The 22068-nt window shown below is 55.3% G+C and overlaps 1 protein-coding gene across 4 annotated transcripts in view; it reads left to right on the plus strand.

Annotated features, from left to right (window-relative positions):
• RGS12 (regulator of G protein signaling 12) overlaps positions 1–22068 on the plus strand; it is a 118270-nt gene that overhangs the window by 40096 nt on the left and 56106 nt on the right. For all 4 annotated transcript variants that reach the window (XM_033856582.2, XM_033856583.2, XM_019951309.3 and 1 more), the window contains exon 4: positions 3798–3914. In XM_033856582.2, coding sequence (XP_033712473.1) covers positions 3798–3914 — 117 coding nt within the window. The remainder of the gene's footprint in view (positions 1–3797; positions 3915–22068) is intronic.

Here is a 22068-nt window from a genome sequence, read left to right on the forward strand (position 1 = left end):
CCCTTCCTCAGCCCCCACACGTTATTCCAGAGTCACCGCTCTGTGTTTGTCCAGTGTTGTGTTGGAAATGGAATTTTGTTGATTTTAAAATTGATTTGATTTGGGGCTTAGAATTCTTCCTGATATGGAGAGTTTTGTAGCAACCAGATCTCACAAGTTGTGCTTGTTACTCAGCTGTTGTCCCTCAGCCCCAAGCCCGCCTTCTGTGATGGGCTCTGGGAAGGGGGTCTGTGCCCTCTTCCCCTTGCCAGCTGGGTCCCCACCTGGCTCTGCTCCCAGCAGCCAGGCGAGAGGAGGAGGGTCCTCCTGCCGCTGCCGCTGAGTCCAGTTTGTGGTTTCCCCGCCTTGTCCGGGGCCTTGTCATCCCCCAGACACCAGCCGTTGCCTGTGCCCCCTCTGAGGTCCGAGGTCCGGGTCCCACCTTCCCCTCATCTGGCTGCAGAGTTTAAATAAGTCCTCCTCTTCCCATACTGTCCCAGCCCCGGGGGTGCAGCCGCTTCCCGTCCTGGCATCTTGGAGTCTCTTTCTGCCCTTTCAGTTCTCTGATTCCTGGTTAGCAGTTCTTTGTGGGAAATTCTCTGTTGACCAGTTGCTGTGGTTTTGCTTTCTGACTGATACAACGGGAGAAGTAAGTATGTCAGCTGGAAATCCTACTCCTCGGCTTCTCTTGGGCAGGTCTTCAGATGGTCTGGTCTCTGTTTTAAGCTAAATGGCATCCTTGGTTAATTTGTTCAGTAAGTGTTTACTGAGCACCTGCTGTGTGCCAGGCACTGTTGAGGGGGGACACAGCCCTTGCCCCACTGGGGCTTCTGGTCTAGTGTTTATACCCTTAAGTTAGGAGTTTCTGGTTCTGACTGTGGTGCAACGAGATCTGGGTCTGGGCCCTGCTGGCCGTGTGGGCCCGAGCAGGCCCTTCACTGGCTGCTGGGCTCTCATCTGTAGGTTGAGGAGTCTGGACTGGCTGGTCCAGGTCACTGCTTGTGCTAAAATGAGACCTCTCCCTGGGTGGTGGGCAGGCGGGCAGGCGTCAGCGGCCCAGTTCTGCCCTCACTCTATCTGCTGGCTGTTTCTCATCTCGAAGGCTTCCCTCAGGGGCCCTCCGCCCTCCTGTTCTGAGTTGACCATCCAGAGCAGGGCACCGGAGCGCAAAGGGCTCACGCTGAGGTCCATGCCGGCGGCTGGCCCTCGTACGGGGCGCTTGCGGGCAGAGAGGCGGAGCTGGGGCAGCCCTCAGCCCCTCGCCTTCCCAAGCAGTTAAGATGAGTTGTTTGCGATTTAAGAAGTGGAGTTGACTTTGAAGAAAGCGGATTTGTAGCCATTTTTGCCTAATCGCTACTGTTTAGTTCTGTCTGGGGAGAGTGAGTGATGTAGTGCCAGCAGGGGGCGCCAGATCAGCGGGGATTTTCCAGCAGTTTATTGATGCACAGCCGTCTTCATACACCGGGGTGGGGGGCAGGGACTCTCGCTGAGGAGCAGCCGGAGAAGAGCTGAAGCTTCTCCCTGTTGGTGAAATGTCACCACGGGGTCGATTCACACCTCTGTAGGCGTTAGTCCTCCTCTGAGGCCCCAGTCCCGCAACGCGCCCGTGCACGGCCACGTGTAGGCGGCTGCTTTCCTTCCGGCCGCGTGGACCCCCTGTCCCCAGTGATGGGCTCCCTGTTACTGGGCACCCAGGCCCCCACGCAGTTTTGCTCTTGTGTGTTCTCTGAGCAGATGCCACCCGGCCAGGCAGGTGGTCCCAGAAGGGAGCACACACAGAGCAAAGGCCCCTGCTGCTCCCAGGGCTTCCAGGCAGCTGGGGAGATGGTGCAGGGGGGTGGTGCTGGGGGTCTGTGGTTCCAGTTCCTGCTGAGAGTGGAAGCCTCGGGACCCCCCCCCCCCCCAGCAAGGGGCTGAAGGGGGCTCTTGAAGGAGGGCACCTTGCGGCGAGGAGGGGCCCTGGGGCAGGGGTGAGGGTCTCTAGAGAGATCGCTGGGCTCCAGGTACATTTTACACATAGACTCAGCTTTGGGCATATTTTTTGAAAAAGATATTTCTTAGACAAATCTTTCTCGAGAATATGTCAAATTTAGTAACTTGCTAACAAGGCCCTGCAGTGAGCAGAGGGTGCTGCTCGCGGGGGTGGGGTGGGGGCGGAGAAGGGGGACTTGGACACAGATGCGGGGAAGGGTGTGGGCCTTGACAAGGCCTGAGTGGGCTTGCCAGTGGTCACAGAGCAGCCCTGTGGGGCGGGGCCTGGGCGCCTGTCCCCGGGAGCGGAGGCACAACTGGAACCACGGGCTCACCCAGCTCGGGGCAGGGGTGGGGTTCTCGGAGGCCAGCTTTTCCTCGGCTTTCGAGCGGCAGTGTGCCCGGTCCCCCGGGCCCATTTGGGGACAGGCAGGTCGTCTGTGCAACTTGATTTCTTAGAGGCATCCCGGCCGAGCCCTAGCCCAGGTGCAGCTTCACCTCTGCACGGCTCCGTGGCCATTGTCCCTTTCAGAGTGATGCTCTCGAGCCCGTGGGGGTCTGGCTGTGGCCGGGCACCCTCACTGCCTTCTTCCCTCCAGTGGCCCCCGCCTGCCATTAGCCCCAGCTCCACGGCAGCCCCGTGGGGCGTCTGTGTTGCCCTCTGTGCTCCCAGCACCCTCTGTGTCACCCTTGTTTTCCGCCACCGGCCTGGGGACTGCGGGTGGGCAGGCTGGCGACACATCACCGCCTGGTGTGGACACGCAGAGACGGAGGATGCGTTTGCTGGGACAGTGTGCACACGGCTTCTCTCTTGGGCTCTTGCTGGAATGCTAGGGTTTGCTGAACACATGTGGTGACGCGATACTACGCCCGGGGAGCCCTTTGCTGGTGGTGACGACGCATCTGAGATGGAGCCTTGGCTTGTCTCTGCGTCTCCTCTCCCTGAGTCAGCTCCTTTCTCCCTGTGTCTACCGCTCTCTGTGTCTCTGTGTCTCCCTCCCTCCCTCTCTTTCCCTGTTAGTTCTTCTGGATCTTTCTCTCCCTCCGCTTGCTCTGCGGGGGGTGGTGTCTGCGAGGTTGGCTGTGCAGAAACTTAGCCCCGAGAGCTTTATAAGGGAGTGCTGCAAGGTTTTGTCTTTCTGCAAGATGCCCGGGTCCCTACGCAGGTGGGGAGCAGAGAGTGCCTGAGGCCTCGCAGTCCTTAGAAACCTGTAGCTTCCTTGATGCCTGAAGCCGGTCATTTAGGATTTTGAGTACCCAGGAAGTCAAAGATTTTCAGCTGTGATGCTTTTTATTTTTAAAATGTGATGACATTTGCTGGAACCACATTTGGGGAGATGTCTGGCATGATGACAGCGAATTAATTCTGGTCGTTTCCCAGAGAAAGAATAAGATGTTTTAATGGCTGGTTATTTCATGCATTTGGGTTGGTTTGGTCTTCAGACACCAGCTGAATGTCTAGAGATTCTTTAATTTCCTAAAATGCTTCTAAAATTATGTGAAAGCACGAGCTTGCTGAAAACCAGCCTTTATATCACTAATGATTTCCTCCGCCCACTTGTGCTTTCCCAGACATGCGCACATGTTTTCCCGTTGCCCTTGGGCGAGGAGTTTGAGGCTGGGGTTGTCCTCTGGACACATAGTTGGAAGTGGCGCAGCAAACGCTCGGGGGCCCTGGGATGACTCTTTTTTTCAACTTTGCGTTTTTGGTTGTGGTGACTCGTTCGTAATGTGAGGTTGACCTGGACGACCTTGAGGCCTCCTCTCCTCCGGTCTCTCCAGGCGGTGTGTCAGGCAGAACTAGTGTCTCCTCCCAAGAGGGTAACGACGTCTTTTTCTTGTTTTAGGGCTCAAAGTTCGGGCGGGGCATTGGACTCCTGCCACCGGCTCAGCGTACCTCTGCCCGGAGATCTTTCGGGAGGTCCAGGAGGCTGAGCATCACCCGCTCCCTCGATGATCTTGAGGTAACTTCATTTTAGGGTTTCTTCTTTCATTTTCCAGGTTTTAAAAAATGATACATCTGAATCTCCTTTGAATCCCACCCATTTTCTACCACCTCTCCCTCTCCTGTAAACTCAGTCTTCAAGTGGGGCTTCTATGCACACCCAGCCCCTCCCCTGCCCCACCCGCTCCTGCCCCATCCGGACCCTCTTCCTCTGCTCCTTGGTCTACAACGCATCACGGTGTGTCCCGTCCTCTCTTACGCGCCAGATGCCGTACTAGACACAAGAACCCTCGGGGGCCTATCATTGCCTGTTACCAAACCAAACTTGGGTCCATTTGCCCAACGCACAGAAAAGCTAATCTACTGACACTGGGTTGTGGGGAAGGAAAGTACAGGCACCAGACAAGGAGAACAGGTAGCTCATGCTCAAAAGACCCAAACTCCCCAGTGGATTTCAGGGAAGGGCTTTTACAGACAGTGTGAGGTAGGGGGTCCTGGGGATGTGATCAGCTTGTGCACAGTTCTCTGATTGGTTGGTGGTGAGGTAACTGGGTGATGTTTCAGGAATCTCAGCCATCAACCTTCCAGCCGGTTGGGGGTCTACATGCTGGTGGGCAGCCTGCATAACTCCTTCCACCTGGTGGGGATTTTAGTATCTGCAGAACAGCTCAAGGACACAGCTCAGATGTTATCTAGAGCCCTTGAGGAGGAACTAGAGGTCCTTGACACTGTTCAGTGGCTAAACTGTTATTCTTTTGTCTTGCTCGACTGTTTTCTTTTGATTCTGCATTTTCTCACTTCTCTGGTTAAATTTGCAGTTTGGAATTTGGGGAGGGCCTAGGAGGCTAAAACTTTGCTACAAACAAGAGGGAGGGGGAGGTACTGGGGGATACGTCCCCAGGAGGCCCCCCAGGGTCCTGCTCTGTTTCATACCCACTTTATTTTTTTTTTATTATTTAAAAAATATTTATTTATTTATTTATTTTTGGCTGCGTTGGGTCTTCGTTGCTGCGCGTGGGCTTTCTCTAGTTGCGGCAAGCGGGGGCTGCTCTTCGTTATGGTGCGCGGGCTTCACTTTGCGGTGGCTTCTCTTGTTGCGGAGTGTGGGCTTCAGTAGTTGTGGCATGTGGGCTCAGTAGCTGTGGCTTATGGGCTCTAGAGCGCAGGCTCAGTAGTTGTGGTGCACGGGCTTAGTTGCTCCACAGCATGTGGGATCTTCCCGGACCAAGGCCCAGACCTGTGTCCCCTGCATTGGCAGGCGGATTCTTAACCACTGCACGACCAGGGAAGCCCCATACCCCCTTTAAAGATATGATATTGATCCACACATATCGAGAGTATCCTCTTGTGTGGTTCTCTTCTTTGATTTGTAATCCTTAAAAAATTAATAGACTTTACTCTCAGAGCAGTTTGGGGTTTACAGAAAAGCTAAGCAGGAAGTACAGAGAGTTCCCATGTGCCACCATGCTGGGTACATGATTAGTTGAGGTTGCATAGCGTGCATGGAGGCCACTCCTTGTGCTGTACATTCTAAAGGTTTGGACAGATGGACTGAGGTCACACAGCCACCATCACAGTGTCACACAGAGCATCTCACTGCCCTAAAATCCTAGGTGCCCGCCTGGTCGTCCCTCCCTGCTCACCCTGGACCTTGGCAGCCGTGGTCCTTTCACTGGTTCATTTTGTGTGTTTTATACACAGAGGTAACCGTACTGCATGCCTTATCCTGCCACTTCTGTAACACTGCATTATGCTTCCAAGTTTTACCTTGTAGCCTCAGTTTATTTTACTTGTTATGTAGCATTCCATTATGAATATGTCACAAATTTTTATCCATTCTGCTGCTGCTGGCCACGTGATAGAAGGTTGGGAACAGACCTCTCTGAGAGGAGCTGCAGCGGACAGTGTCATGCAGGTGCCCGTGTGCACAGCCGGGGCTGTGAGAGCGTGTTCTGGGGAGTCAGTTGCTGTGACAGTCTCATCCGAGCCTCACCCAGGCTCTGGCCGCCAGCAGGACCAGGGGCCTTGCTACCCTGCTCACCGGCACTTGGTACTGTCAAACTGAAATTTTCCCTGTTTCAATAAAATGCCAACTCATTTTAATTTGCATTTCACTGATTGTGAGTGAGACTGAGCATTCCATCACGGGCTCTTTGGCTGTTCAGGTTTTCTCTTTTATTTATTTATTTATTTATTTTTGCGGTACGCGGGCCTCGCACTGTTGTGGCCTCTCCCGTTGCGGAGCACAGGCTCCGGACGCGCAGGCTCAGCGGCCATGGCTCACGGGCCCAGCCGCTCCGCGGCACGCGGGATCCCCCCAGACTGGGGCACGAACCCGCGCCCCCCGCATCGGCAGGTGGACTCCCAACCACTGCACCACCAGGGAAGCCCAGGTTTTCTCTTCTTTGAATTAGTAGCCTATTCATGTCCTTCCTGTAGTTTTTAAATTTTTATTTTATTTATTTTATTATTTTTAAAATAGATTTTGTAGTAGTTCTTTACATTTTGGGGATACAAATCCTTTGTCAGATAAAGGTTTTGAAAATATCTTCTTTGTGGCTGTTTTCTGCCTTTGTCTAGGGTGTCAGTAGATATATATTTTAATTGTAGTAAAATAGAGCATAAAATTTACCATTTTTAAGTGTCCAGTTTGGGGCAATAAGTACATTCACATCATTTTGCAAAAATCACCCGTCAACTCCGGAAGGCTCCTACCTCCTACAGCTGAAACTCAGTGCCCATCACTCACTCACTCACTCCCCCTCCCCTCCCTCAGCCCCTGGCACCCACTGTCCTGCTTTCTGCCTTCAGGAATTTGACTTTTGTGTCTGGCTTTTTTCACTTAGTAGAGTATCTTTGCAGTTCACCCATGCTGTAGCAGGTGTCAGAATTTTTTTCTTTGTTAAGGCTGGATAATATTCCACTCTATGGATGGCCCACATTGTGTTTATCCGTCTGTCTGATGATGGACCCTTGGGTAGCTCCCACCTCTTGGCTAATTGGCTAATGCTGCTGTGAGCATGAGTTTGCAAACATCTGAGTTCAGTAATGTTTTAAAAATTAACCATAGTTTCTTACAAACTCAATAACAATTATCTGGAATAAATTGACTTTGGGTTTTTTTTTTTGCTTAGAACAGTAAGTTAGTTTGTGTTCTGATGCTAAGCTGGAATCTTTGGCTGTTAGAGCTAGAAAGGGCCTTGAAATCACCTCATCATCCAGATGAGAAGGGGGACTGATTCCAGAGGGTTTTCAGAGAGTCCTGGTTGGGTGTTTTTTTTTTCTTTTTTTCTTGCGGTACGCGGGCCTCTCACTGTTGTGGCCTCTCCCGTTGCGAGCACAGGCTCCGGACGCGCAGGCTTAGCGGCCATGGCTCACGGGCCCAGCCGCTCCGCGGCATGTGGGATCTTCCCGGACCGGGGCACGAACCCGTGTCCCCTGCATCGGCAGGCGGACTCTCAACCACTGCGCCACCAGGGAAGCCCCCTGGGTGGGTTTTGGGGCAGCGGGGCACATGGTACTGGGAGGTGGGAGCGGGAGTGGCCGTGGGGCAGCCCCCGGGGGCCCTGAGGCCGGAACAGGCCCCTGCTCAGGGCCTCGGGGCTCCGGGGTCCCAAGAAGGGGGGTCCCCCCCAAGCCTGCATTCTCCCTCTGGGAGTTTGGCCGGGTGTCATCTCTGCATCGTCCTGGGAGAAGGGTCTCTGCAGGGGCCTGAGCCCCCGGGGACCATGAGCCAGCGCGTGTGGCTCGGTGGTGGCTCGAGGTCTGCTTCCGGACAAGCGCTCCAGGCCCTGCGGTCACCGCTTACTTCTCGTCACGACAGACACCAGGGGTCTCCTGTTATCTGAGAGCAGGCCAGACCTCCCCTCCCCTTTCCCTCTGAGTGTCCCCATGTCACAGATGAGAAGCCACGCGCAGGCACAGTGTTCTTTAGACCACGGACTGCAGGGCACACGATCTTTCTATCACCTGTGAACCTCTTTTGTCAAAATAGTATGTTAGAGACATGGGACTCAATCTCTGCGACCTTTTTGCCTGAAGATTTCAAAATGCAGACGCACAAGTAACTTCAACACTCGCCTTTGGGAGGCCTGCTGAACTCCCTGTCTGTCTGTTCTTCCCTCTGTCCCACACTCTTCGGCAGGTGTGCTAGGCGGCCTCTGGGCCATCCCCGTTCCTGGGCCTCACACCCTTGTTTGGCCCCCTCCCCAGAGGCACCAGCTTTCACATCTTGCCTTTAATTGTCCCTGCCGGGGCCTCTGCCTGCGGCTGCCGCCAGCCCGGCTCCTCTGCACGAGGCCGGTTCCGAGTCCATTTCCTGGGCCCTCGGGACACCGTGTCTCAGGCTGAGCCTCCTGGAGCAGACTCAGATGGAGGGCCCTCTAGACGCCGGGCGAGGAGGACCCAGGAAGGGCCGCACAGGACGGGGCGCAAAGGTGGTGACTGTGTCAGTCAATCCAAATGAGTGCGCCTGTGCGCAAGAGGAGCTGTGGTTTGTTTGGTTTGAAAGCGCATGAGATCGTCCCGCGCGGCGGGAGGGGCACTGGCGGGGGATGGAGGCCGGCTGCTTCTGGGAGCTTAGCTCCACTAGGAAGAGGGCAAAGGTGTGATGAAGATTTGAGTTTTATAAGGTAAGGATGCATGTTGTAATCTCCAGGGTAACCGAAGATAATAAAATAATAAGTAAATTTTAAATTAATAGAAGGAAGAAATGGAATAATAAAAAATGTTGAATTTGAAAGAAGGTGAGACAGGAGGAAAGGAGAGACAAAGGGCGGAGAGCAGGAAGGACCAGTAGGCAGCCTCCGTGAGGGGGTTCAGTCCAGCTGTGCTGGTAGTTACAATAACAGTAAAGGGGTCAAATATCCCAGTTAGAAAGGAGAGACTGTCAGGGCAGCATTAAAAGTCTGGTTATGCTGTTTGCTAGGGACACATCAAACGCGAATGGAAGAACGGAAGAGGAGACACTGTGCAGTACTAATCAGAAGGCTGGTCGCGGGGCTGCACTGATCGCAAAGTGGTCTCCCAGGCAGAGCGCCCCACAGATAGACAGGAGCCTTCGTCATAGTGAGGCAGCAGGGAGCTGCAGTTATAAATTTTGTTTGCATTCCGTTACACAGTCTCAACATGTCTACAGCAAAAACTGACAGAAGTAGGAACAGAACTGGACTAATCTGTACTCACAGTAGGAGATTTTTTAACTCCTTGCTCAGTAACTGGCAGACTGAGCAGGAAAAGTTCAGTAAGAGGTAAGGGATCTGACCAGCTTGACCTGCTGGACTCATGTGTGCGGCACCCACTAAATTCATCCTTTCCTCCTTGTGGAACACATGGGAAGCTGACCATGTGCTGGGCCATAAAGCAGGTCTCAACAGGTATGGACATCTCTTCACCCAGAGTCTGTCCTTGGCCACAGGCAGGTGTAGCAGAAACCAGTGGCAAAGAGGAGATACCGCACTCACGTCCAGCGTGAGAGGCTGAGTGATCTAGAGTTCAAAGAATCACTGTGGAAATTAGAATATATTCTGAATGATAAAGAAAATACATCTAAGCCTGTGGGATGTAGCTAAAACTGAGCTTAGAGGAATATTTGTAGCTTTATGAGCGAATGTTAGACATGAAGGAAAGTAGGAAGTCACCTCAAGAGGTTAGGAAAAGAGCTGTAAACAGACGCAGAGGAAGTAGAAGCTGGACAGCGATGAAGGTCAAAGCAGAAATTAACGAAACAGAAACCTATCAAAACAATCAGTAAAGAGGCTTTAGGTCCTCTCATTTTATGAGGCCTCCAAAACCTTGGCACCGAAACCTGAGAGACGCCTTAGAGGAAAGGAGGGTTATGGGGCAGCTCACTGCTGAGAGAGGTGGAAGGTCCTAAACTACATCATGTCTGCTGGATCCAGCTGTTCATGTTTGTTCCAAGGACAGTGTTTTTCTAACATTTGAAAATCAGTCAGTGGAATTCACCACATTAACAAAGTAGAAAAATCATATATCATCTTAACAGAAGTAGGAAAGGCATTTGGTAAAATTCAGTATCTGTTCATGGTTAAAAAAAAACCTTAACAAAATAGGGATTAAGGGGAACGTCCTTAACCTGATAAGGATATAAAAAAGCCTATTGTATGTGTCAGACTTAAGCTTTCCCTTTGAGATCCAGCGAGGAAAGATGTCTGCTGTTACCATTTCCATTTAAATGTTTACTGCAAGTCCTAGTCAGTGTACTAAGAAAGTAGAACAATGGAAGTTAAAAAACAGGGCTTCCCTGGTGTCGCAGTGGTTGAGAGTCCGCCTGCCGATGCAGGGAACACGGGTTCGTGCCCCGGTTCGGGAAGATCCCACATGCTGTGGAGCGGCTGGGCCTGTGAGCCATGGACGCTGAGCCTGCGCGTCCGGAGCCTGTGCTCCGCAACGGGAGAGGCCACAACAGTGAGAGGCCCGCATACCACAAACAAACAAACAAACAAAAAAAAACGTGCAAAGGAAAATGACAGTGTGATCATTCTCCCATGATGTGATCGTAACATGGAAAAATGCAAAAGAATCTATGGATTCTTAAAATTAATGAGTAAGTTTAGCAAGCTTGCTGGATATGTGATCACTATACAAAAATCAGTTGTGGACACAGTTTGAAAATGACATCTAGATTCAATGTAATTTTAACCAAAATCCCAACAGCTGTTTTGTGGAACTTAAGATGATTCTAAAAATTTTGTGGAAATGCAAAGGGCCAAGTGTAGCCAAGATATTCTTGAAGAAGAATAAGGTAGAAAGACTTCCTCTATGAGCTGCTGAAACTTATTATAAAGTTAGAGAAACGTAAAACTGTGGAAGTGGCGGCACACAGATAGATGGATAGACAGCGGAGTAGGAGAGAGAGCAAGAAACAGACCCAGCACCTGTGGACGTCAGGCCGTGTGTGCAGAGCAGGGGGGAGTGTGGTCTTTTCAGTGGTGCTGGGGTAAGTAGGGGTCTACATGGAAAAAGACAGTGAAAGAGAACCTGATTCTCCCTCACGCCGTGCAAACGCAGTGAATCCAGCTGTGTCGCAGATCTCCCTGGGAAGGGCAAAACGCGAGTCAGTAGGGGTTAAAGTAGACGCACATGTCCGTGGTGTTGGGGAGGGAAAGACTTTTTAAGCTGAACACAAAAAGCACTAACCATAAAGACCAAGGCTGACTCTGACTCAGCGAATACTCGGAACCTATGTTCACGCAAGCGCACCTTCCCTCGAGGGCAAGGACGGGGCGGGGGGACATGAGTGCGTCACCCACGGAGGCTCCTCACAACACCTACCAAAGCAAAGTGGGCAAGAGACTCGAACAGGCCTCTGATGAGAGATGATCCACAGCGGCAAATGTGGCCTTGGAAAGGCTTCCAACCACATTAGTCACCAGGGGGCAAGCTGCAGCCAGTGAGGTCCACACCCCAGGAGGTCTGGAGTGGAAAAGACTGGCGGACGGCGTGGATGTTGGTGCAGACGTGAAGCAGCCGGACTCTTGCCAGGCACGGGGGAGTGTTTGCTGTCACCAGGGACACTGAAGACACAGGTGTCCTGAGACTCAGCATCCCTCGTGTCTGAGACGGCACCGTGTGGACCAGGAGACGGGCAGCAATTCAAGGCGGCGTTGTCGTGAGCCTCCCAGACGAGGCCACCTCTCCTACCCACAGTGTGATGGCTCGTGCTAGAACGCCCTGTGGCTGCCTTGTGGTGTGCAGGTGTCACGGGGGCAGATGGACACCAGAGAACGTGTCTGCACAGTTCCATCGGTGTGGCCGTGGCTCGTGGTGGCATGTCCAGTGCAGAACCATGGAGAGAAGCGGCGACATGGCTACGCTTTCCCTGTGACTTGGTGGGGCAGCGTCGCGGGGGACGAAGGGGGAGGGAGGGGAGGGGAGCTGGTGACAGGTGGGGGGAGGCGGGGGCCGTGGGGGGCGTCCTCCCTGGAGGGCTCTCGAGACGGGAGGTGTGCAAGCGTCGGGTGGGTTTCTGTGAGTGTTGGTCCTGCTAACGTTGGAGGGTCGCCAAGGAGGGCGGGACCCGAGAGGCGGGGCAGGAAGAGGGGAGTCTGCACTGCAGGCCCGCCCCTGCCTGCAGTGTGTAGAGCCGGTCTCAGAAAGAGCGCCTTGCGCGCTTGTGGGACATCTTCAAGGCTCCCAGGGCCTCGAAGTGGGACCCGGGTGCAGGGGTCCCAAGCTGAGCGGTGCAGGCCTAAAAGGGAACAGTGCCCCAGCCCAGGTTCCGGGAGCTGCCCCTCCCCGTCACCCACTGGAGGCCGTTGACCCATGCTGTGCGTGGAGCTGGCTGAGCCACTGCTGGCCGTTGGCAGGAGTTTCTCCGTGCCTGCCTGCTCCGGCCGTCAAAGGCAGCCTGTGCTGGTTGCTCTCACCTGAGCGGGCCCAGGGGTTGTTAGCAGGACTGGCAGTGCCCGGACTGGACAGCAGGGGGCGCTGAGGCCACGCGGTTCCCTCCCTGGCCACTTGTCCAGACTTCTCTGCTCTGGAGGGACAGGGGGCTTTGGCGGGTAGGGGGCTTCGCCTGGTCCCTCTGATGCTGAGGCTGAGGTCGAGTGAGCTGCTTTGCACCAGCTCCCTGAGCTATGCTGGGCTGGCCCCTGAGACTGACTCCCTACAGCAGAGGCAGCAGGACCCCGAGCTGGGCCTCAGACCGGAGACTGAGAGCCCAGTTGCCGGCTGTGGCCACTTGTCTGGTTTGGTTCACCCCTTCCCGCCTCTGGCTCAGCTCTGGGACACTGGGCGGTTTCCAGAAGTCCCATTATCCAGGGTGAAATCTGCTCAGACATTTCAGAACAAGCTCTTTTTACCCATTTCTTACTTTTGCTGTTTTCCTATTTCTAGGGAATTTAACTTCGAAGTTTTTGCTTATTTTTAAAAAAATTTTGTTTAGTTTTTTTTTTTTTTTTTTTTGGCTACACTGTGCAGCGTGTGGGATCTTAGTTCCCCAACCAGGGATTGAACCTGCTCCCCCTGCATTGGACGCGCGGAGTCTTAACCACTGGACCGCCAGTTTTTGCTTTTTTTGGTTTTTGACATGCTAGTCTACTCTTTAAACTATGCACATAGGAAATGATCTTAATTCTCTTTAAGATCCTATTAACTCAGGGACGTATACTAGGTTTTCTCAGTACCTGAGTGTCTCCTCATTCAGTGACTCGTTTTTGAACGCCTACCGTGTGCTGACGTTATTCTGGCTCTGTGGACAGCACTGGACAAAACTGACACCAACCCCTGCCCCGGAGGAGCTGGCCTCCCAGCAGGGATGCATGGACATGAGGGGCGGGAGGTGGGGCACAGGTGCTGTGGGTGGGTAGGAGGTGGGCAGGGCAGCTTCAGGGTTTGGAAAGGGTCCCTCCGGCTGCTAAGCCGAGAATGAGCAGTAGGGGTGTCGGGGCAGGAAGGGGGGACAGTTAGGGTCACCCTTTGGGCCGCATGGTGGTTCGGGTGAGGGGAGGGGTTGGGGAGTGGGGGGCTTGGGCCAGGTAGATGGCGCATGGTCAGACTTCTCACCTCGGCAGCGCTGTGGGGAGACTCGAGGGTCCCCGCCCACAGGGGTCACAGCCGAGGCCCTGAGGCGGCCGCGGGAGGCCTGGGGTGAGGAGCTGGGATGGCAGGTGAGGCCGCGTTTCCTGAGCATCTCCCCACGGCGGTCACCACGGTCGCTGTGCACCCTCCTCCGGTTGTGCCTTTTACCCACTTAGCCTCTTCCTTGGGAAGCCTGGGCATCCCCGAGTGAGGGTGGTCTGACCCTCGCCGGCCTCCTTGCCCTCGTGAAGGGGCGAGGGGCCGGGCAGGCTGACGCAGGCCTGTCTCTGAGCTTGTCTGCGCTCATCTCCCTTGGTTACTTTGAACCTTGAGTAAAGCGCGTGTCTGTCCCCTCCAGGCCCAACTGTGCCCGGGGCTGGGCGGAAGCCTCGGGAAGCCCTGGTGGGTCCAGGGTATTAAGGAGAATGTGCCCTCCCTTTTCCAGCACTGGTGTGGGGCGGGGGATGGTGACTGGTGAGAGGCTCCTGGGGAGACAGGTGACTCTGCAAGGAACCCACAACGAAGAAGGAGCTCTTTGGCCCTGAGACCCCACCTGCAGCCCCTGGCCCGGGGATGCAGCTCGCCAGGGTCCCCAGTTCCCGCTGGATGCCCTCCCCTCCCTCTCGTCTGTCCCTTCTGGCCGGAACACCTCCCCAGCATACTCCCTGAGCTGCCCTGACCCGGGTCTGCGCACCCCACAGGGACTCTCATGCCATTTTTAGCTCAGGACGGACCCCCGGGCAGGTGCGGCCCCAGGGAATAGAGGCCTCTGTGTTCCTCCAGCTGCAGGACTCGCCCGCGGGTGCTGTCGTCGGGCTTCCAGGCTGGGGTGCCCCCCAGACCCCCCTGCTTTCCAGCCGTTTGCTCTCTTGTGGAGGCGCCAACAGGGTGGCTGGCCTCAGCTCACAGAGGGGGCTGTCCTGTCAAGGCTGAGCTGGGCAGCTCCACGCCGTCTGCTGCCACCAGCCTTTTCTTCTCCTGCCCGAACCAGCACTTGCTGGGTTTGTCGGGGGCTGTGCTGGGCTTTGTGGCCCCGGGTCAACACTCCCACCAGAATAAGGAGGATGCGATGGTGGGTGTGGTTGGTGCTCAGAATGTCCTGGTCACTTGTTCCAGGAGCTCCGGGCACCTCTCTTTCCCCAGGAAGTGAGCTGGGCTCTGGGCTGCCCAGGACACCATCTAGTACCGGGGAGTCTGTGGCCAGATTCTCGCCCCACCCCTTCCTCTCTTTGCCTTACGGACAGCAAAGGAGGAGACAGAGAAAGCCTGAGGGACAGAAGAACCCAGAGGGGACAGCTGCACCTGGACCCTGATGGTCCTGGGCTGCTTTTTGGGCTGAACGTGATAAACACGCAAAGTGAAATTGTTCTGCTTCTGCAGGGACACATATATTTCTGTCTGAAATGATTAAAATAAAGACAAGTTTGACACCGAAGTGGTAACCTGGGCGGCCCAGCACCTGGGTGCTAGGTTTTCCCAGGGTCCCAGGAGGTCCTTTGCTTGCCCTGTGGGCGTGGCCTGTCCTGCAGTCTGTTTCCCGTCTTGGTCCCTGGTGGTCATCTCCAGGGTCTGTCTGGTGGGCCTTTGGGGCTAGGATGCTGCTGGCCCCCGCTCTGGCTGGGAGGCCAGTACCTCCGCCAAAACCCTGTGAATTAGTACAGGCCCCTCGGAAATCAGCGAGGAGGATGATCAGGTCACAGAGTCACGGGCTCAACTGATCACTGAAAACCCCATGGTTGTCTTTCCAGAGCCCTCCAGCGGGTTTTCTCTGGACATGTGCTTGTGTGCACGTGTGCATGTGGATGGGTGCGTGTGTGCAGGTGTGCACGTGGATGGGTGCGTGTGCACGTGGATGGGTGCGTGTGTGCAGGTGTGCACGTGGATGGGTGTGTGTGTGAAGGTGTGCACGTGGATGGGTGCATGTGTGCGTATGTACGTGCTGGAAGGGGAGGCTGGGCAGTGGAAAGGATGTTGCTGTGTCTAGCGCCGTGTCTCAGCCCTGCAGGCCTGCAGCGTGTACCTCACAGCTCCTCCCGCCGTGGCGTCTGTGTGCCCAGAGGGCCTCGTTTGTAAGGGTGCCCCCCCTTTCTTTAAGATGAGGCCCTGCCAAGGAGAGGGTTCGAAGCCCCTCCAGGCCAGGCGGGCACCGGGGACCCTGGGAGCTGGAAGGAGTGGCTTCTTATGTCCTGGAGCACCCCTCCCGGGGCAGGGGCAGCTGCACAGAGGGAGAGGTGGGGCTGCGGGTCCCCTCCCTGCCCCTCCACACAGCCCTCCCCCGCTGTCCGCCAGCCGGCGAGGTCTCCCCCACCCCCCTTGCTGGCTCATCACAGCCCCCGGCATCCCCCATTGGCCTGTTCCTGTGCTCCGTGGTGGCGGAGAGGGTGACCGTGGCAGCCTCTGCTCCTTCCCCTCTCCTGCTTCCGTACATTTATTGTGTGAGAAAGCCTGTCTGAGGAAGCCCGAGCCAGTGCCCGCTGGTTATCTCTGAGAGTTCTGCCCGTGCACAGAACACTCACGCTGGCCGTGTGCGAGTTTCTCCCACGGAAACAGAGTACGGTGGGCTCGCGCGTTCCGGCTGGCAGCCTGACCCCCAGCCCCAGGCCATCATCCCCGCCCGCTGGCCCATGGGCACCACTGCGCCCACAGCCCTGGACAGGATGCGTGCCGAGGTCCTCCTGGTCTAACACGCCAGGAGCGAGGGCCGTTCCTGGAGCCCCTCAGACGAGACCCCGGGCACCTGCTGCGGAGAGGTTTTGACAGGGAAGCACCTTGGGGAGAGCAGTTTATCCCGAATGTCCAGAAAGCTAGCAGGTAGCTCTGCAGTGATACCTAGGTTCTGGAAACAGTTTTCTTTTTCTTTCCTTCTTGCCTTTTAAAACCAGGACCTGCCATGGCCCCCTCGCGTTCAGGTTGTGTCAGGTGTTGGGAGGCAGACGGCAGATCGTGGAGCGGGGGCCGAGGCCCCGAGACAGGTCTTAGGAACACGGCAGGTTCCCAGGGCTGGCCCTGCACACGCGTGCACGTGGAGCTCACAATAGACTCGTGAGCCTCTGTAATTAGCCGGCGCACTGCACCACGCTGCTAAAAACAAATTCTCTGCAGCTGCTGTGCCGACTGAGCGATTACCCCTATCAGCTGAAGGTTTATTCTTCTGATTTGGTAGAGGAAATACTTTTAAAATGATCTCACAGCGTGATTTATGTAAACGGATTTTTTTTTTCTTTGTACGAGACAATTGAGATAGAGTCTGAATCCCTGGCAAACCACAGCTTCCTGCAGTGTCCTGTTGCCATGGGTTACGGAGGGAGCAGGATGGAACTTCATCTGAAATGTCTTTAAACTTTCTGACGTGCACAGGCGTGCGGCGGGGCTGCATGGTGTGTTTTAGAGCTGCGTGCCTGGTGCGGGTCAGAAGTTCTCCTGTCTTAAGATGAATTTGGAAAAAGGGTTGCCAAAGGAGACTCACGTTTTAAACAGTCAGCAGGTAAGCAACTCCAGATGTTTCTCGTCACTTAAACGGAATTGTTTAAAGGAAACTTGGCATCTTGGTTACTGCTTTATTTTCAGCCTGTTTAGAGAATGGTAGCTTTTAAGTGTAAACTTTGAAAATGTCTTTCTTGTGTCTACATCGTGGAGCCTGAAGTGAGTCCCGTGGAGGAAAAAGCCCGGCTCTGGGACCACAGACCAACACCCAGAGCGAGGCTGGGTTGGGGGTCGGTCACACCGGTCCCCCCCAACCTTTCGGGGGGACGCTGCCCGCGTCCTAAGTCAGCCTTACAGAGAGCATCCGTGTTTCCTTGCCCTTACCATCGTGACTGTAATAGATTTTGAAGATGAGTGAATTAATTTTGTTGAGATATTCAGTTTCGACCAGATACCTGTATTACAATTTTTCTTACTCTTTAAATTACTGTTTCATAGCTAACATTTTCTCTTGTTTAAAATTGAAGTGTAGTTTTCTTTTTTAAAATGGATTTACAGCGTGTCAGTGTCGGCTGTACAGCAAAGTGGTCTGGTTGCATAGATCTCGCATTTCAAAATGTAATGAGCTGGTTCTGCTTCATAAACATACACGGGGAACTACTTACTGGCAATCGTGTGGAATGATTGATTAGTATCTAAGCTTATAGAGTTGAACTTACTATAAAATGTTTTTAAAAGATTTGAGATTAAATAAAAAAAATAATTTTTACTTTCCTCTCGTGGCTGTGCTGTGTTGATGTAAAGGCAAACATAAATTTAAATTATTTACAAAAGATTGTTCCCAGTTACTGGGTACCAGTTTAAATTCGTTCTTTTCTGAGAGTTGTTTCATCTTAAAATGTTCTCCTGATGTCTAGTTAGAGCCTTCTGTAGAGAACAGCAGGAGGAACTCCTTGCTCAGAAGTGACTGGTTTGGGTGTTGGGTTTAGGAAAATGACTGCATCATTCCCTTTAAATAGAAAATAGAAGTAGGTCTGCTGGACAGGCCAAGAGTCCTGCCTGTGAAGGAAGTGCAGATTTTAATGGATTTTAAAAATATTTACTATGTATTTTGAAAACTCCTTGTACTGATAAAACTCACGTGAGAGGGTGGGCTGGCGGCTTCGATGTTTACGGGAGAGCCTGCTGCCTGCCTGCCTCTGGCCCTCTCTGCAGGAGTACTGACGTTTCCTGTCCATTCCATTTCACGTCCTGGTGGAAGAGGGAACTTTGGATACACTGTGTCCGATATATGCACCAATTGACCAGTTACTAACTTGTACATATATGTAGGCTGCATTTTCGTTCCCATGGTATATAGAAGCAAGTTTTAGAAAATGTTTTTTGAGTGAAAAAAAAAATCACTAGAAATCTGCCTTTTACTTGCCTATATAAACGATTTGGATTCATTTTGAAATTTTGCAAATGATCAACCCAGCAAATAACAAAATCTGGCTGGTAAGGTCATATTTTAAGCAATAGGAAATGGGCTGGAAGGTGGTAGGGCAGTGTGCAGTCCTCCGGGTCCGGCCGGCTCTGCCCGCGGGCCGGTGGGAAAGGGGGCAGAAAGCGCCGTGGCCTCCAGGTCAGTCCTAGTGAGAGACGTCTTGGGGTGAAGGGCAGTAGGGCTGGGGGGCCCGTGTGGGAAGGCCGCCCTCCCCTTGCCAGCTCTGTGCCTCCCCTGAGCCTCAGATTGTCCATTTCTACCTTGGGTGTGTCACAGGAACCCTAGGGCCCCGTCCACAGTGTGGAAAGCCATGACTTGTGAAGGGCGCTGTGTCTCTCGTAGCGCCTTTCATCTTGGAGAGGAGACCCCGTGAGCCGTGAGAGGATACATCTCCCGTAGCCATCTAAGAAGCGCACAGGGAAGCTGATGGATGCGGACCCGGCAGGAACGCAAGGCCCTCACTGGCCAGATGAACCTGTTGGTTTCCCCATCTTTTTTTTTTTTTGCGGTATGCGGGCCTCTCACTGTTGTGGCCTCTCCTGCTGCGGAGCACAGGCTCCGGATGCGCAGGCCCAGCGGCCATGGCTCACGGGCCCAGCCGCTCCGCGGCATGTGGGATCTTCCCGGACCGGGGCACAAACCTGTGTCCCCTGCGTCGGCAGGCGGACTCTCAACCACTGCGCCACCAGGGAAGCCCTCCCCATCTTTTAGGAATGAGGTCCAATATAAGTAGACTTTGAACTGTATCTGCCCCTTTGCCAAAACAACGCGATCATCATATTTAAACCACACTGCGATGGGCTGTTACAGCCTCAGGGGCTAGTAAGATCGCATATTGAGGAGGCGCGAGAAATCGTTGCGGGAAGAAGGAAGGCTTAGTGGGCTCCCTCTCTGGACCCCCTTGCGGACCTTGGAGCGGTGCCCGAGCGCCCCTGCCGTGTCTGACTGGCTCACTGGGGTGGGGGGCCGCGGCGGTGCTCCGCGCTGTGGCCGGGCCGCGGCCCAGGAGGGCTGCGACAGAATTGGCCATGTGCCGTCCGGCGAGGCAGCCCTGCCAAGCAGAGGGCCGGGCCGGAGAGCTTGGTGACCCCGCGCCACCGCAGCCCGCGGCAGGCTCCACACCGCCTTCTGGGCTGTGGGAGCAGCCCCCTGTGAGGTCGGGGGCCCCGGGCACCGCCGTGGGCACCACCTCGGCCGACCTGACCCTGCGTCCCCGCTCTGCTCTCACTGCGCCAGACCCACAGTCCGTGTCCACAGCACCCAGTGCCGCCGGGCGGAGATGTCCGGCCCGTCTGGGCGTCCGCTCCGGTGGCCCGGCTGCTCCGGGAGGGCGCTCAGCCCTGTGGGTCCCGGGCGTGCATACAGGTTCTGCCGCGTCGCACTCGGGCGGTCTTTGGGAGTCGGGTGTGGCAGCTCCGTGCGGCCTTCCCTCTGCCCAGCAGGTGCCTCTGGGCTCTGGAGTCCCGCGGAGAGAGCTTGCCTGACACCAGGGGCTTCACCCCTGCGTGCGCTGGGCTCTGGGTGGGATTTGAAAATAAAGGCTGCCCTGTAAAAAACGGTACAGTAGTCTTTTCTGGGCGGCGCTGAGCAGGGAGGTGTCAGGACCGGCCGCAGCGGGCGGGCTGCATGGCGGCCAAGGCGGCGGGCGCCCGCTGAGCGGATGGCGCGGTCTAGGCGCAGCTGAGGGGATGCGATGCTGAGCAGTGCGTCCCAGGGAGGAGCCCCGGAGGAAGGCAGCTCCGTGTGCTGGGGCAGTGAGGACCTAAAGCGGGAGGCGCAGGGTGGCCAGGCGTGGGCCGCTGCTCCCTTCCCTGCAGAGCGCACGCCAGGACCCCGGCTGGCCCTCCGCTGGCTGCGGGCGGCGTGGGCAGGGGCAGATCTGAGCTCGCGCCCTTCTGTGGGCTGGCGTGTCTGAGGCGCGGGGCCCGCTCTCTCTGAACCTCTCCGGGAGAAGCTTCATGGGCTGTCAGGGAGCCCTTCAGTTGACCGAGTTTCTTTTTAGCTCAGATGAGCTGACTTGTGCTCACGGGCCTCTCCCCCCACGTCGGCTTCTCCTGCTTCTGCCGCCCTGGGTGGTCCTGACCAGAGCCGGGGTGGCACCGGGCTGCGTGTCCAGCGGTCTTTGCCAGCGGGCATCCCGTCATGCTGGGTGCACCCCAGTCACTCAGGCCTGCTCTGCCCCAGGTCTCTTCACCTGAAAACTGCATGGGGCAGTGGCTTCGGTCTGTCCAGGACCGTCCACTGTACCCCACTTGATCTGTGGGCTGCACAAATTCTTTTCTCCCTTTTTAACGCTCTGATTCTTGTTATCTGTAGAAGAAGAAGGCCTCCTAGTATACTTGAAGGAAACGATCATCTTCCCTTTTGTTCACATCTTCCCTTTCTTCTGTAAGGGGCTGGGTCACCTGGAACTGGGCTTCCCCTGCGTCCTGTCCCTCCTTTCTCTTGTTTGTTTGCGTGGCCGCAGGCGGCTCCTTTCTCCCGGGTCCCCTCAGTGAGTGCTTCTCCCCTCGACTCTGAGCACACGGTTCTCATCTGGCAGGTGTGGAAGCTGGGCCCACCTCCTCCTGAAACAGCAGGACCTGTCTGCGTCCCAGCATCCCGCTGCTACTTCAAGGCTGCCCTCCCCGCCCCACCTCTGCAGATCTGGAGATGCGTCCCTTAGGACGTGCGGGAGGCCTGGGGGAAGGGCCCAGCCCTGCTCCTGCCAGGGTCCCCGACCCCGGAGCCCTGCGGTCAGCAGGCCCCAGGGCTCGACCCTCCGAGACCCTCCAAGTCTGTCTGACCTTATACTTCCTCGCCCGCTGGCTCTCCTGCCTGGGGCCCTGGAGGCCCCGCTCGCTCTGCCCCACGTCGGCCCCCTTCTGTGCCGTGCGCTCCGGGACACCTGCCTGCCCGGGACGGCGGGGACTTGACTTTCCGGATTGATCTCCAGCCCCTCGCAGAAGCTCCTGGGTTGCAGGTTTGTGGAAGGCACCCTGCGTCTGGAGGAGCGCGCGTTCTGTTGAGTGAGTGGAAGCCGTCCCAGCGCGTTCCCCACTTCCCACGCTCCCTGACCCCCGGGGCCGGCGCCCCCTGCCACTGCCCCTGGCCCGCCTGGGGAGCAGCGGCTCCAGCTCCGCCGAGCAGAGGTTTTCAAGCGCTGGCTGCACCTCGGCCTCCGTGAGAAAACGTTTCAAACGTTTCCTGGGTTTGGGCTCCAAGTTCAGAAGAGAGGGGGCTTCGAATTCTGTGGACTCTTTATCCAGAAGGAGCTCCCGGTGAGCGAGCCTGTCTGAGGCTATACTCAGTGCCACTTCCTGCCCAGGACATCCCAGGAGGCCAGCGTTTACGTTAACTTGACTTGCAGGAGTCTGGCTGTCCTGTGGGGATGCAGACGTGAAAGTTGTCCCAGACCCTCTGAGACTTCCCGCCCTGTCTACACAGTGGGGATGTGGGTCTTTCTTCCGCTGGGCTGGCCAGTGTGGAGGGGATCTTCGTCTTCATTTCAGCAGTGAGGCCAGAGGGTTCTCGTGTAAAGTTGGATGCTCACCCCAAACCCCTAGCGTTGGTGTGGCGCCCGTGTGCTACCTCGTCCGTGTTCCTTTGGGCTTTTGTTTTTGTAATGAATGATCTGAGGCTTCTCCGAGGGCACAGTGGAAATACTAGCTGTTAAATTCTTAGGAAAATGCTGTGATTGTGGGTTTTCGGTTTCTTCTGATTTTATTGGAGATTGAAGAGCTCT

This window comes from Tursiops truncatus, chromosome 5, assembly GCF_011762595.2.
Source record: "Tursiops truncatus isolate mTurTru1 chromosome 5, mTurTru1.mat.Y, whole genome shotgun sequence".
NCBI classification, from domain to species: Eukaryota; Metazoa; Chordata; class Mammalia; order Artiodactyla; family Delphinidae; genus Tursiops; species Tursiops truncatus.